A 14238-nucleotide genomic window follows, 5' to 3' on the forward strand; every position below is an offset into this window, starting at 1 on the left:
ATATGTACTTATGTTTAAGAATAGATATTTATTTTCAATACCAGAAAAGCTAAGGTCAGCAGGGAAGAGTAAAATGAAAACAATATTCTCCAGGTAAACAATAGATTGAATAAATCAGTTTACAAAAACAAAACCACCCTTATTACTAAACTCAAATAAAGTTTTAATAAGATTATTTACAAGTTTAAATACAACATTCACACAGGAGTAAAAATAATCCTTCAACACTAAATGAAGCTGTAAATGCTCTTTTTGACTGGTGAGGAAACTGTTGCTATACTAAGCAAGACCTGTAGTGCCCTCTTTAGTGCCCTCTTTAGGGCAAATGAGGAATTCCCTTTCAAATAACAAATAAATACAAATAAATGGTTTGTCAAAACAATCCGTATAAAAGGCCTTTTTTTTTTAGACACTCGCACTTAATAAATAACAAAAATAAGAAATTCTTGGCATCCTGTAAAATAAAAACTGTTCTTTTAAATTAAATACTGAATGGAGAAACAAACAAATGAACTCTGTCAACATAAATGGGACATCCACTATAGCAGGGGTCTTCAGTTACTACAGGGGGGCCAAATGGGACATTCACTATAGCAGGGGTCTTCAGTTACTACAGGGGCCCCTCAAAGCAATTCTTTGTGTGAAAGGATATTACTTTTGCATTAACCACTTGAACCCTAGCATACCTATTCTGAAGAGAACTAGAAGTATTGAGGGTTTAAGTGGTAAAAGGTCTGAAAATACACATTAACATGAATCAAACATCTTAACCCATTTAGACCTGAGGTGGATTCTAAAAACGCCTTCTAAAACCTAAAACTCTTATTAAAAAAATACAAAATGATGCTGCTAATGAGACACAGAGGTGGCTCCCAACATGAAAGGTATAACAACGTATAGGTCACACCAGGTCTAAATGGGGTAATAATAGAAAATATGCTGTCAAACACAAGTGTATGATGAAGCGATATGTGAAATCTAATCTGCTTCATGTCACAGCTAAGGGGTTCTTTATACTAAGTACTACTAGTAATACTTTATAAGTATTATGAAATATAAATGTCCCTTTTGAGCGCTTCATAAAATCTAAACCTTATATATTTAAAGCGTACTTCAAATAAAACAGGTGGAAGGGGAAAAATACAAACATCGTCGTGTTACAAGTTCTGCTTCACAACTATATTTGACATCGACTTCTGCACAACTGTTCTTAATCAACTCTCTGAATTCAACCAAAAACAAGATCAGCATCAGCTGAATGAAATCTCCCATTAAACCTGGACAGCTCCTGTAGATCCATTTCTGTATTGGCTCGTTGCCGTGCCTAGAATAAATTAGAATGAATCAGATTATATAATATATAAGGAATGTAAGCTATATTATGACAATCAGTAGAAAACCATTCCTAAATATAAAATGTTGTGACAGCACTGTTTTAGTTTTTGGCTAAAAGTTCATATTTGCATTCACATTTGGACCTCTCTACCACCCGCAGGTGGCTCACTAAGTTCAGAGACAGAAGAATCATTCCCTGGGTTGTTGACTAACCAGCTGTGACACAGGTAGGCCCAGGACAGACTTGGCAGTTGGACATTAAACACAGCAACAGGTGGAGGATATCGTTGAAGCAGCCACGCCAAATGAACACTTAACAACCACTAGTGGAGGCTGTACTCCTCTTCCACCTCTCATTGCTGGATTGGTGCCTCAGCTCAACCTTTACAATGGACAATGGAAGAATGAATTGCTTGCTTGCTGTTGCTATTAATTATATGGTGAAAATTGCAATATAAACAGGGTCTGAATTTTAAAAAAAATAGCTCACCAGCCAAATGTTAAATTATTCCAGACAAAACATAAAAAAACATTAGATTTGTGTTGCATATCATAGAAACATTTAGTCTGCATAATAACACATTATGGTTCTGAATAAAACACGTTGGTCATAGCATTTTGTAAATGGAGGGTCCAAATTCAAAGAAATTAACCACTAGTTACAAGGATCCTAGTCTTAAAACACAATCGAGACATTTATTCTTCAGGACAGGTCTATGCAAAAGATGTCTAGGAAGTGAAGTGATACAATGGAGATTTAGTGATGTGTTAGATGTAACACAAGCCAGCACAAGTGACAGATTATGAAACACTAAGACATTACCAGTCCAGTCCAGTACAGTACAGTACAGTACAGTACAGTACAGTACAGTACAGTACAGTACAGTACAGTACAGTACATCCAAGGCTGATACTTTGTTACAAACCTTACTCACGATGAGCCATCAATGCTGATATTTTAATGCATAAAAGTCAACCGTACTATTATATGAGCCATGGCTGAACCATCAAAGCTGTTATCTGTTATTTTGTTGCAAAAAGCAAAGGTCACCCGTCATCCTTAAAATGCAAAATATGGTCATGGGTGGTATGGCCGACTTGGAAGGATGACAGTGTTGTGTGGCTTCCAAAACGTACAAGCCAAAAGTAATTTGTTGCTTGGCTGATATTAATTTCAGACCCTGGGTATAACCAATACATGTACTGTACACTCTGCCCTTGTTCTTAATTACAGATTTGTCAGGTTGGGCATGCACAATATCTTTTGAATGAGTTAAAGATGGAGTGCCACAATTTTTGTATTTTTCCAGTTTTTTATGTGTCTATGAGGTGACTACTTCATTAGACAACCTGGAGTCGTTTTTATGTGCAATGGTGTATTAACAACACACCATCAGCCCCTCCCCTAACACCTCCCCCTTTATCATGGTGGGCGTGTCCACATAAAAGCATGATTTTAACAAATACTGTACACTTTTTGGAAAAAGTTCTTCCTCATATTATAATAATACCTGATGATCATGTTTTAGGGTGGAAAGGAATCATGGCACTCCATCTTTAAGCAACATAGTTGCCATTCCATTTGCATTCATGCAATTTTCGCTTTAAGAAAGCTTCCGACCTCCTCTGACTATGTGATGGACATTTCAGCCTGATATAATAAAAAGGCATGAACCACATCTAGTCTGGTGCTAAATCTAGTTCTTAGAATTTTGTTAAAGCAATCTTGAATGAGCAACATATCCACCGTCACACAAATATGCACCTATGAAATAGGATATTTAAGGGTTTCAAATGGATAGTTTGTTTTTTGCACACACACACACACACACACACACACACACACACACACACACACACACACACACACACACACACACACACACACACACACACACACACACACACACACACACACACACACACACACACACACACACACACACACACACACACACACACACACACACACACACACACACGCACACACACACGCACGCTTATTTTAGCTCAATCCCTGGATTTCTGTGGGCTCATGTTGCAGCTTTAAACCTTCTCCAAAGCTGATGATTTGATGCTATGTACTCATCAAAACAGTGTAGAGAACATTTGGCATGGCTTTCAAAAAAATCATTTTACTGTATATAGTATTATACATTCATCCTGTGACTTTTTGTAATCATTACTTTACTTTGCCTATAGTTTTTGTTAGACCAGCAATGTATCTTCATGCCAGGTTTTCCCTACTTTAGAGAGCTGCTGCTAATTCATCCCATAGACATCCAGGAATTAAAGAAATTAGGCTATGCTCACTCACCATACTAAACCCCCCATACTACACAACAAAAACAGACTTATCCCTTTATGCTGTGATTGTAAACACCCCCAGGGTGAAATAAGTGCCATATCATTGAGAATAGCTTTGAAAGTAAAATGTATTCCGTTTATACAGCAGATTTATCTTCATCCCCTCAGCCTCTCTTCTCCCCCCACCCCCATTTTTTGTTAAATTATTACTGTCAGGGACTTTCATATGATTTCTTGGATGTATTGTAAAAGCCACATGTTTTGTGAAAATTCCTTTGCATTGTTTTTTGTGATGTAAATGAGGCTCTTCATTTTACAAGGGCACTCATCAATAGCCGAGATTTAGCTGAGTGATTGGACAATTTGTGTGCATTGTTGAATGTGGGAAAAGCATTTTTCTGTAATAAAAGAATGGAAGCAGATGACCTCAATGTCTATGATGAAAAGGCTAAAATGTTGTACTGTCTCCTGGAAATGGACATGTTGCATATAACTTGTAAAAGAAACAAATCTAATCATTATAACACCTTAGTGCAAGTTATTTCTTTGTCTAAAGCAAAGTTGTGAAAAGGTTAAAGCTTTATATTCTGATAGTAATCAATGTCATCCAATTAGGAGAGAGAACTCATTATCATCTTAGATTGTATAGTTCCAGTTACACTTTTGTCTGCTCATTTCTTTGTGTCACTTCCAATTTCACTTACATAAGTTCTCTCTACTGATTGGCTCAAATTGGTATCTCCAAACTGTTTACTAATGAGCTGAGACAAGAAATCTCTGTTACTGAACAAACACTCTTTAGCAATGATTACAATCAGAATAGAGCTATTTAACACTTATTTTAACTTACTTCACCAGTTAATTTAGAGTAGACTACCACGACACAGCAGAGAAAGCTGCATTGGTGTGTAACCCACTTTAGAAAAGCCTTGCCAACAATCAAAACAAAAGCATCTGCAGCCATCCCAACTGTGACTACATCCCTAGTGACTGACAGGTTTGCTGTGTGAAAGTGTATGATGCTGGTGGCTTTATTGATACCCTCGAAGGCTCATCACCTGCGTCTCTCTTTAGAATCGTCTGGTTCGTCCTCCTCTCTGCAGCCCCAGGGCTCTTGTCACCATTCGCCTGGCAACAGTAGAGTCTGTCCGAGGACGCTCCTTCACTGGCTGGATAAACTCTTAACAGGCAAGAGGGAGACAAGCATTTTCAAATGACACTATGACTAGGTAGTACATGGTGTTGCCTGTTCAAGTTGCCTGAAATATATGGTGTTGGGTAGACTGCACTCTCCCATGAGCACCAATGGCATACATTATGTAAAAAATCACACCCGTGTGAACTGAGTGGTGTAATATAGCCTGTCTGACGTAATGAAATCATGTCTGACGTAATGAAATCACACCCGGGTGAACAGGGTGAACATAGCAACCATGCTCATTTTTTCTGCACTAACAAAGCCAGTTGTATGAAATCACACCCGGGTGAACAGGGTGAACATAGCAACCATGCTCATTTTTTCTGCACTAACAAAGCCAGTTGTAGGAGTGGTTTACACCACTCAAAAAAATGTAATTGTACTTTGATTGGCGTTGACAATATTACATTGTCTGTTTAGAGCACTTATGACTTAATCGTTTGCCAGGCAAGTCTATGAACTTTATTGTTTGTTTAGGACACGAAATTAAGACGTAAGCCATCATGACATGTGGCCGATATAAATACACATTTTTGAGGGACCAGACAGGTTTATGGTTGTGTACAAGCTGCCCCGGCATGTCAAGCCCAATCAACTCCCATTACCATGTAGGAGGCAGTTGTCTAGCAATTTACCACTAATGGTAACATGAGGCAGACACACCATACGTACGTACATAGAGTATAGACAAATCCATGGAGGCTATGGGGTGTCCTGGGCGCAGCCATTACTGAGGTGTACCATTAGCAGTGCCCTGTAGGCCAGTGTAGCTTGGTAATGACTTTTAGAAAACTGCACATATGTGGAAAAGTTACTTTCATTCATTGCAGATTCACTGGCACTATATACGTTACAAATTCAGTGCGTTATTATTGTATATAAAACAAAATAACAAGATGTATTTATATTGGCCACATGACGTCTCACGTCATCACGTCAGTACCCTTACCCTATTCAATATTTGTTAAGGGTGCGCACGGTTACCCTTACCAGCTCGTCTGATGGCTTTGCTTTTAGCTTTTTTGCTCCCTTTAGACAGTGTACGTGTCTTCAGTAGAGGATGTTGGATGGAGAGTGCATGGAGTGCTACATGCAAAACAAACAAAGGTATACTTTAGAATAGTTATTTTGTAGCAATGTTTTGGCATTATTCACTATGAATAGAGACGATACCTGCACATTCGCTGGAGAAAACACCCAAGGCATGAGTGTTGTCTACCCACTTGATTTTAATCCCACAATCACTGAGAGAGAAAGAAATTACTATGTTAAAATAAAAACAGTTATTCGACAGGTAACTGTGGTGTACTGTGAAAGCGTTCAGGTAAGATTTGTTCTACTCTGACCTGTAATCTGCAAAGGCATCCAGCAGGTCATCATTTGTGAAAGTTGAAGGAAAGTCATAGATTTCAATAACATGGCCAAACTCATCCGGGTTCAGCCACACATTCTCAAAACAGGAGTAGTCGTTATGGGCCTGCTCAAAGCAGACGTCCACATGTTTCAGGTATGGTATGATCTGAGAAGGCACAAAGAACAGTTTTTAAATCATTTAAGCCAACCTTCACATGTATAAGGAAGAAATATTGCCAGAATTCACATTCACAGGAAATAATAATCACACTCCTTGAAAAACATGAATGATGGCTTCATCAGGTTTGTTTTAAATGAAAACTTTCTTCAATGCTAAAAATGGTTTTAAGACAATGAAAATTATGTCAACAACTGTGCTTAGTAGAACCTACCTCTTCCGTGGAAATGGTGGTGTCTGTGTCTGTCGTTTTAGGGCTACATGACAAACCATCCTGTCCGTTTGTGTCTATAGTTTTAGGACTGCATGACAAACCACCCTGTCCATTTGTGTCTGCTGTTTTAGGACTGCATGACAAACCACCCTGTCCATTTGTGTCTGCTGTTTTAGGACTACATGATAAACCACCCATGTCCTCCTTCCCATCCTCATCCAGAGTCATGGCAATAAAATATGATATAGGCATGTCCCAGACCTCGTCTCGCTTTATATGCATGTTGTGCTGCTCATCGCGAGGACAGGGCAGCGAGACGTTGCTGGAGCTGTCGTCGACACAGATGGCTACGCTATTGGGCGTGCTGGGGAGTAGTGACTCACCGTTGGAAATGTTTGTGGGTGTTGTGCTCTCTGCAATATCAGAAGAGGAGCACGAACCTGAACCGGAGTCAGAAAAGGCGCTGGTGTTACAACAGCAGCAGTTACAACAATCTTTGCTGGATAACTTCTCTCTGGGAGCCGGCACGCTTTGGATGGACTGCCGCTCCCTGGACGCCCTTGGTATATAGAGCGGCTGGTCAGGCTTCCGAGGTGCACGGTTGGGCTTTGGAGTCGATGACTTCGACCTGGTCACTCTCTGCATTCCCCCTCTTGGCCATGAGGGATCCTCACACAGGCTGTTGTTCACCTCTGTGTCACTGTCTTCTTCTAACTCACCCCTATTACAAGATGTTAAATAAAATGTTACTGTTGTGACTGAGTCTATTTAACACTTAGTTATGAGTGTAACGTATTAGTTTAGTAAATGAGTCTATTTAACACTTTTTTCCCCGCCATAGGCTTTCAACTACGCGCCCCTATCGGTTGGGAGGTGTGTTGCACTCTGATACACTGGGTGTGTTCGCTTCCGGTGTGCAACTGTGAGTTTTTTCAAACGCACCCCGTTTGAGAAAAATAGCTGGTGCGCTCGGATAAAAATGCCTTTTATTAAACAACGCAGAATGCACGGGTACCGGGCATTCAACCAGCAAAATTCTAACATCGGTGTCACTTGGGTGAGCACTTTATATTTGAAATATGAACGCTTATTTTATTTACACGTTTGCTCTGTAATGTAGTGGTCCCAAAAAACAGCCATGACAGTCATGTTTCAAGGCAACCCAAATATAAGACACAAATTACAGCTACTTGCATTCTAACAAGATAAAAAAAAAAAAAAAGTTTGTGTTATGAGCAGGGCATGAAATGGCACATACTTTTTGCTTTAAAAGCTATTGTTAGAGCGAGAGAGCAAGATAGAGAAATAGATAGATCTTTGTTTATCCTGTGGGGGACATTCGGTCATCAATGGCAGTTACAGTGGTAAAAGGAGATACAGGGCATGTACAGGCAAAAATAGAAAGTCAATATATTTACAGTAGCCTACCATGTAGTGTATTTATCTTGATTAAAAAAAAGCATACCTGAGCTCAGAATAGCAGACTACCACCCTGCGGCTCCAGCATTCCCCTACTGAGAAGGTAACAAGCTCTGGGTGGTTTTCTAAGGTCTTGTGGGTCAGGTATCGAAGTCGGCTCGACAGAGCGGGGAACAGTAGCACACTGAACAAAGGACATGACAGATATGTGGAAATGCAACAGTGTCATAAGTTCATGTTTTGGTTTTATTGTCGCATTGTGACAAGTGACATTACATATATGGACCAGGTAACACCACCTGCTCACATCAAATAAACTTGAGAACAATCAATTAGTCTTACCTTTTGTGGTTCCCTTTTTTCTGGAATGAGTCCAACTCCTCAAGGACAGTATGGACGAACTCATTCTCTTGTTTAGGGAGGTAGGTCCCATCAAAGCAAGGAAACGCCAGGGTGGACAGATAAAGATGTATCCTATCCTGTTGACAGTACAGTACAAATAATTGTAACCTAGACACAAAATGTTTTGATTATTCTAGCTCAGTGGTTCCCAAAGTGGGGTCCGGGGACCCCCAGAGGTCCTTGAGGGAGTTCCAGGGGGTCCCCAGCTAAATGATAGTTTGGAACCTCCACTTAATGTACACTATCAAGAGTTAAATTAACATTGATTTTACAATATAAATTGGGGGTCTCAGAGATAGAAATGGCATTAAATGTGGGTCCATAGACTAATGCATGCCAAACAAGGGCTCCTTGAAATTAAACGGGTTGAGAATCTCTGCTAGTAAAAATCTTCTTTGATTGATGTATTAACAGTTTGCAGAATTACAGTACATTTCAAGTACAACTCAATACAAAAACTGACTGTTAATTAACTGTGAGTGGATGACACCATAAAGCATTGCACTTGTTTACAATAGGGCCTACCATTTTCAATTAATTTCAATTCTTATGGGGTTCCCTGGCATATCTCTTCAAATCGGGGTCCGATTTAGTGTCACTTTGGGGGTCCATGACATGTAAAGGTTTGGGAACCACTCTTCTAGCTCAGTCAGTGGTTCAAACTTTTGACCCCCATAACTGAGTCAGTGACACACATAGGCCTATTTGGATCCATTTGGAACCCCCTCAAGGAACCATGATGAGAACCACACTAGCTAAAGCAATAATTAAGCCACATTGCTGATTGAAATTGATTGAATTTTTTATTTCACAGTATGTAGAATGGGTACATTTCAAACGAAAAACACAAGTCAATACAAAATACAGTAATACTGGTACTTGTTTCTTTGAAATAGCTAGGCCGAGTTAGCCTCGCGTAGCGATACTAATGAAATGTCACCGGCGGTCTCACATTTTATAAAATAGTTCAACACAAACAATTAAGTCACGTAGATAAACGTCTTCGCCTACGGATAATTGCTTTTTGTCCAAACTAATAGCAGTGTATTATTAGATCGCAAGCTTTTAACTGCCACTTGGTTTCCGAGGCTATTAAACTGCCACATTGATCATGTTTCTGTTAAATTTGTTCTCTTCAAGATTCTAGCCTAACTAACGGTGTAGACGAGTAGCTCTTAGCACGCGATATGCTAGAGGAGAAAGGATAGGTTGTTCTATTAGATACACTACTAACACACAGCTCAATTCAAACAATTGATCAAGTGTACACGTACCAGAAAGGAATAGTTTCAAGTGTAGCGCAGGTACGGCACGATATATAGTAGTAATGGCAGTAACTATGATACTGAAGAAGAAACACGACACACCGCTGGCGATGATTGTGATTGTTGACTGACTGTTGTTCCTTCTGTGCTTTTAGTTTTACGGCTGTTGGTATCCAGCTAATCAGTGGTGCATCACCGCCACCTTCTGTTCCGGAGTGGGGATAACACTGAGGTGGAGAGCCACGCACGCACGCACGCACGCAAACATGCACACGCACACACACACACACACACACACACACACACACACACACACACACACACACACACACACACACACACACACACACACACACACACACACACACACACACACACACACACACACACACACACACACACACACACACACACACACACACACACACACACACACACACACACACACACACACACACACACACACACACACACTTTTATCAATAGGCCTGAGTATGTACTCTTGAGTACTAGTCTGTACTTTACAGATTCTGAGGATCTGTACTTTACAATTGAGTAGGCTATTAGATTGGCCTATTATTCAGCTATTAGTGTAGATTTTCGTCTTACACAAACATTAAATTCCCATTGACAATGAATGGAGAATTTTACGTCATGAGCAAATCAGCTTAGTGTTTATTTTTGTCCTACACAAAAAATCATAGTGTCTGAGCAAATGTTACGTCATGATGATGTACGATGATAAATCATACCCTTCACACAGGTATGATTTAAAACAAATACTCATTACTCTTACTCGCATCCATTTCCAAGACAAATATTTTACTTTTACTCAAGAGTACATTTCTAAGAAGGCTGTAGAGTAGCTTACCGAGTACTTTTAGGCTGGCTGTTTTTTGAGTGGCGCTAGCCCATGGCTGACGTTGGTCAGCCATCTCCATTGATCCAAATTTCCAATCATCACCCACATAATAAACCTCTCAATCAAACAGGGACAGGTCCTTAAAGATTTCAAACATGCAAAAGTAACCCCCTGCACAAGAAAGGATGCCTTATTTCTATTCTTAGCTCCATCTCGAAAGTGATGGAAAAAATAGTCTATGAACAGTTTGTAAAGTATCTTGCCAAATGCCAATAAAAAACTAATGTACGTATTCCAATCTAGCAGAACATCCCATTCCACTGACACATGCCTTCTCTATTTGAACGACCTACTGCGGCATGGTCATGCTGGACTTCCAAAAGGTTTTTGACACCGTAAACCACTCCATAGTTACTGATTAATAATCTAAAAGCAATTGGTTTTGATAGCACATCAATGAGGTGGATGCAATCCTGAACTCGGTAGAATCTGCGCCTGGCTCGCTGATAACAACCTATCATTCATTACACCTGGGAAAAACTGAATCCATTCTCTTTTGATCAAATAGCAATGTCAGCAAGGCCAATTAACAGCTTCTCAGTTAAAGTTGGTGACAATGTTATCACAAGAAAAGACAAAATTACCTACCTAGGTTCCATCCTGGAGGCAAATCTTTCCTGTGATAAAATGGCTACCAATGTAATAACTAGAAATGCACTATCGAGCTGCCAAATTGCGCTTTGCACACAAGAATGGCCATGAATGGCCTACAGAATGGCCTATGCATGGCCATGAATGGCCCCTCCCCCACTTCTGCCACCAGTTTGACTGACTATTCTATCTATTCTAGAGACCACTCAACGTGCGAGGATGTCTTGCCTATGTATATTCTCTTTCCCATCTTTCCCAGGGATTGTGTATTCTTGGTGGCGTCACTCGGCCAATCAGGGATTGTGTATTCTTGGTGACGTCGCTCGGCCAATCAGAGCACTGCGTATGTTGATGGCGGTTCCCCTTGGCCAATTGGATTGGCTCCATATGTTGGTGGCGTCGCTCGGCCAATCAGGGATAGGCCTATCTCACAGCCCCCTTTCCACGCCCACTTCCGGTAGATAGTGGTGTCATTTAACATTAGGCATTACCACTTTTTTTCTCTGGTACATTTCCTAATGTTAAAATGTCAAAGACCGATAATAATATGAAGAAAACACAATGGTATAACAACTCAAATAAGTAGAATAAACCTTACCTTTACAAAACGGTAGTTTGTGGCTTGTGAAAATACCTCTAACATGGAAGCCTATGGACCGCAAAAAAAATAACACCAATATCAACAAAAGGGGGCGGGGAAATGCTGTGAGATAGGCCTATTGACTGATGACCTAACTATGTATGTTTTATGTAGAAACGGTGGTTGCTGATTGGCCGAAGGGGCCACCAAAAATACACAATCCCTGATTGGCCGAGGTAGTCACCGACATACGCAGCCGAAAACAGTACTGCCATTTCCGTTCACGAAAATATATTTTAAAATATCTTTACATTTTATTTTTGTATTTCCTTTTCTGCTAAGCAACAAGCTATATATGCTTAGATGATTTCTATTTATATTAGGATATAAATAGAACGATCCACTTCCGCTTTATCGCTTACTCATGATAGCTCTTCCGTTGGCCCAGACTGTATGATGAAGCATTTGGAAATCGCGGAGGCAACAGTCTGGTAACACGAGACTATGAAGACCCTAACAGGAGCCCTCATATAAGATTTATTCGACTATGCATGCACCTCATCGTATAATACCACAGCACCTTAAGGCCCTAAAAACAAGGCTCCAACAAACTGGTCAGGCTACTATTTGGCCTTACGGCCGGGCTACACCAGGCTTTTCGCACACAAAACGCACGCGTTTACCCTAAATGCATGCGTTGAATTTAGGTCCAGTCCCATTTAAAAAAAGGTTTAGGGTAAACGGGCGAGAAAAGCCTGGTGTAGCTTGGCCGTTACTCCCAGAACCCCAGAATGGTTTAGGGTTGACTACAGGGTTGACTACAGTTGAGTACAGCAACTTGCAATGGGCCTGGTCTTTTTTGCTACACCATTAAGATACCATGTACTAGTTAAAATACTTCCTTAATGTCAACGAAGTCCACGATCACAACACCAAAGGGAGTTTCACAAACCATGTTCAACCCAGATTCGGCTCAAACAGGGGTTAAATTCATTTAGCTCCTGGCTATGCCACTAATATGTGGAACGCCCTACTAAGAGCCGTCAGTTTGTATTGACCTGTACTTTTCTTGAACTGTACCCATTCTGCAAACTGTTAATACAATTTTCAATCAATCATGTGGCACCCACGTCTATGGACTTTTAATGTCTTATTCAATGGCAACAAAAAAAAACAGGCTCCCCGAACATCATGCCCTCTGTGACATCATGTGGCAGCCACACTGGGCGCCCCTCACTTCACCCGAGTGTGATTTATTTTCTTCCACTTCTGCTTTCACACTAGCCATGTCTGTTGCTTCCCCCTCCGCTTGCCAGCTGCAGCAGGGCTACTCTCGCTCAGTATTCAAACTGTTGTTATTGGGACTATCGTCGCAATCAGTTACCTTTTTCTGTATTGTTATTGTATCAAAAAAGTAAAGTATAAAAAGGGAAGTATAATCCTCGAAAGCAATCGGATTGGTTGAAACAGCTTTCTAGCTGTGCTTAAACCACGATAATGGCACGGCTAATCATTAACAAACATTCAGCCGTGCTTTTCTCTCAAAGCGCAGCAGACTCGGTAGTCACTATGACCACATTTGTGGTCATAGTGGCTACATCTGATTATCTTAAGTGTGTCGTTTAGTGTAGTCAGTGTCAACCGGTGTAATGCTACTTTTAGAAGTCAGGGAGCGCAACTATACCACTTGTTTCTACACCAAATCGCACACCTGAAAAGTGTTTGTGTAAAGTTTGTTGTAGTGTAGATATAGATAGAGCATCTGGGCTTCTGATAGGACCCCTGTGGCATGACCAATCTCATGCCAGACAAATTACCGCGATACCAAACGCTTAAATAGTGTGTGTGTAAAGTTTGGTGCGGATTGGAGCAATGGCCTTTGGGCCACATGTCACTGTGACTATTCTAATATGACAGTGTTTGTGCCAAATTGGGTGTAGAATGTGGATTGGAGGCTCATGGCCCACCAGGGGCAAAGTAAGGGGTCACTTTGCCCTGCAACTATTCTGATGGAAGACCCCTGCCCTAAACAGTGAAAAAATAGATTTAGGCTACTTGAGTATTCTACACTTTACCTGAGTATTTGTATTTTTGGTTACTTGTGACTTTCACTCCACTACACTACAAGACAAATATTGTACTTTTTACTCAATTTCTAGGAAGGGAAAAAGTACATTTCGCCCCATTTCAAATATTTTTTTATACTTTCAGTACTTTTGAATACTTACTTTCACTTGTTATATTTGACCAAGTACTGTAGTTGAGTACTTTGTCCACCACTGATGCCACGTTTGGAGCAAAGGGGCACTTGTGGCCCCTGGTGTAACTATTCTCACGACAGACCCCTGAATCGTGTTCGTGCCAAGGAGTGTCTGTGGCACCCAGGGGCCTTTGGTGTGGCTATTCTTATGGCAGTCCCCTGAACAGTGTTTGTGCAAAGATGGATGTGGATCGGAAGCAACATTGTGCTTCAC

General features: G+C 40.5%; 2 protein-coding genes across 2 annotated transcripts in view; one reads left to right on the forward strand and one right to left on the reverse strand.

Moving 5' to 3' along the window:
* loxl2a (lysyl oxidase-like 2a) overlaps positions 1 to 1713 on the forward strand; it is a gene marked incomplete at its 5' end in the record, with an annotated part of 34542 nt that extends 32829 nt beyond the window's left edge. The window contains one exon of the mRNA XM_079510444.1: positions 1496 to 1713. Coding sequence (XP_079366570.1) covers positions 1496 to 1557 — 62 coding nt within the window. The 3' untranslated portion in view covers positions 1558 to 1713. The remainder of the gene's footprint in view (positions 1 to 1495) is intronic.
* On the reverse strand, positions 147 to 12719 carry r3hcc1 (R3H domain and coiled-coil containing 1; the record flags this gene model as incomplete). The annotated part of the gene is made up of 9 exons (XM_079510643.1): positions 147 to 1324; positions 4701 to 4822; positions 5831 to 5926; positions 6014 to 6084; positions 6187 to 6359; positions 6586 to 7306; positions 8051 to 8188; positions 8347 to 8483; positions 12663 to 12719. 8 exons carry the CDS (start codon positions 12717 to 12719, stop codon positions 4713 to 4715), a joined length of 1503 nt encoding a protein of 500 aa, XP_079366769.1. The 3' UTR covers positions 147 to 1324; positions 4701 to 4712.
* Between the last annotated feature and the right edge of the window lie 1519 nt (positions 12720 to 14238).

This window comes from Electrona antarctica, assembly GCF_951216825.1.
Source record: "Electrona antarctica genome assembly, chromosome: 9".
Taxonomy (NCBI): Eukaryota; Metazoa; Chordata; class Actinopteri; order Myctophiformes; family Myctophidae; genus Electrona; species Electrona antarctica.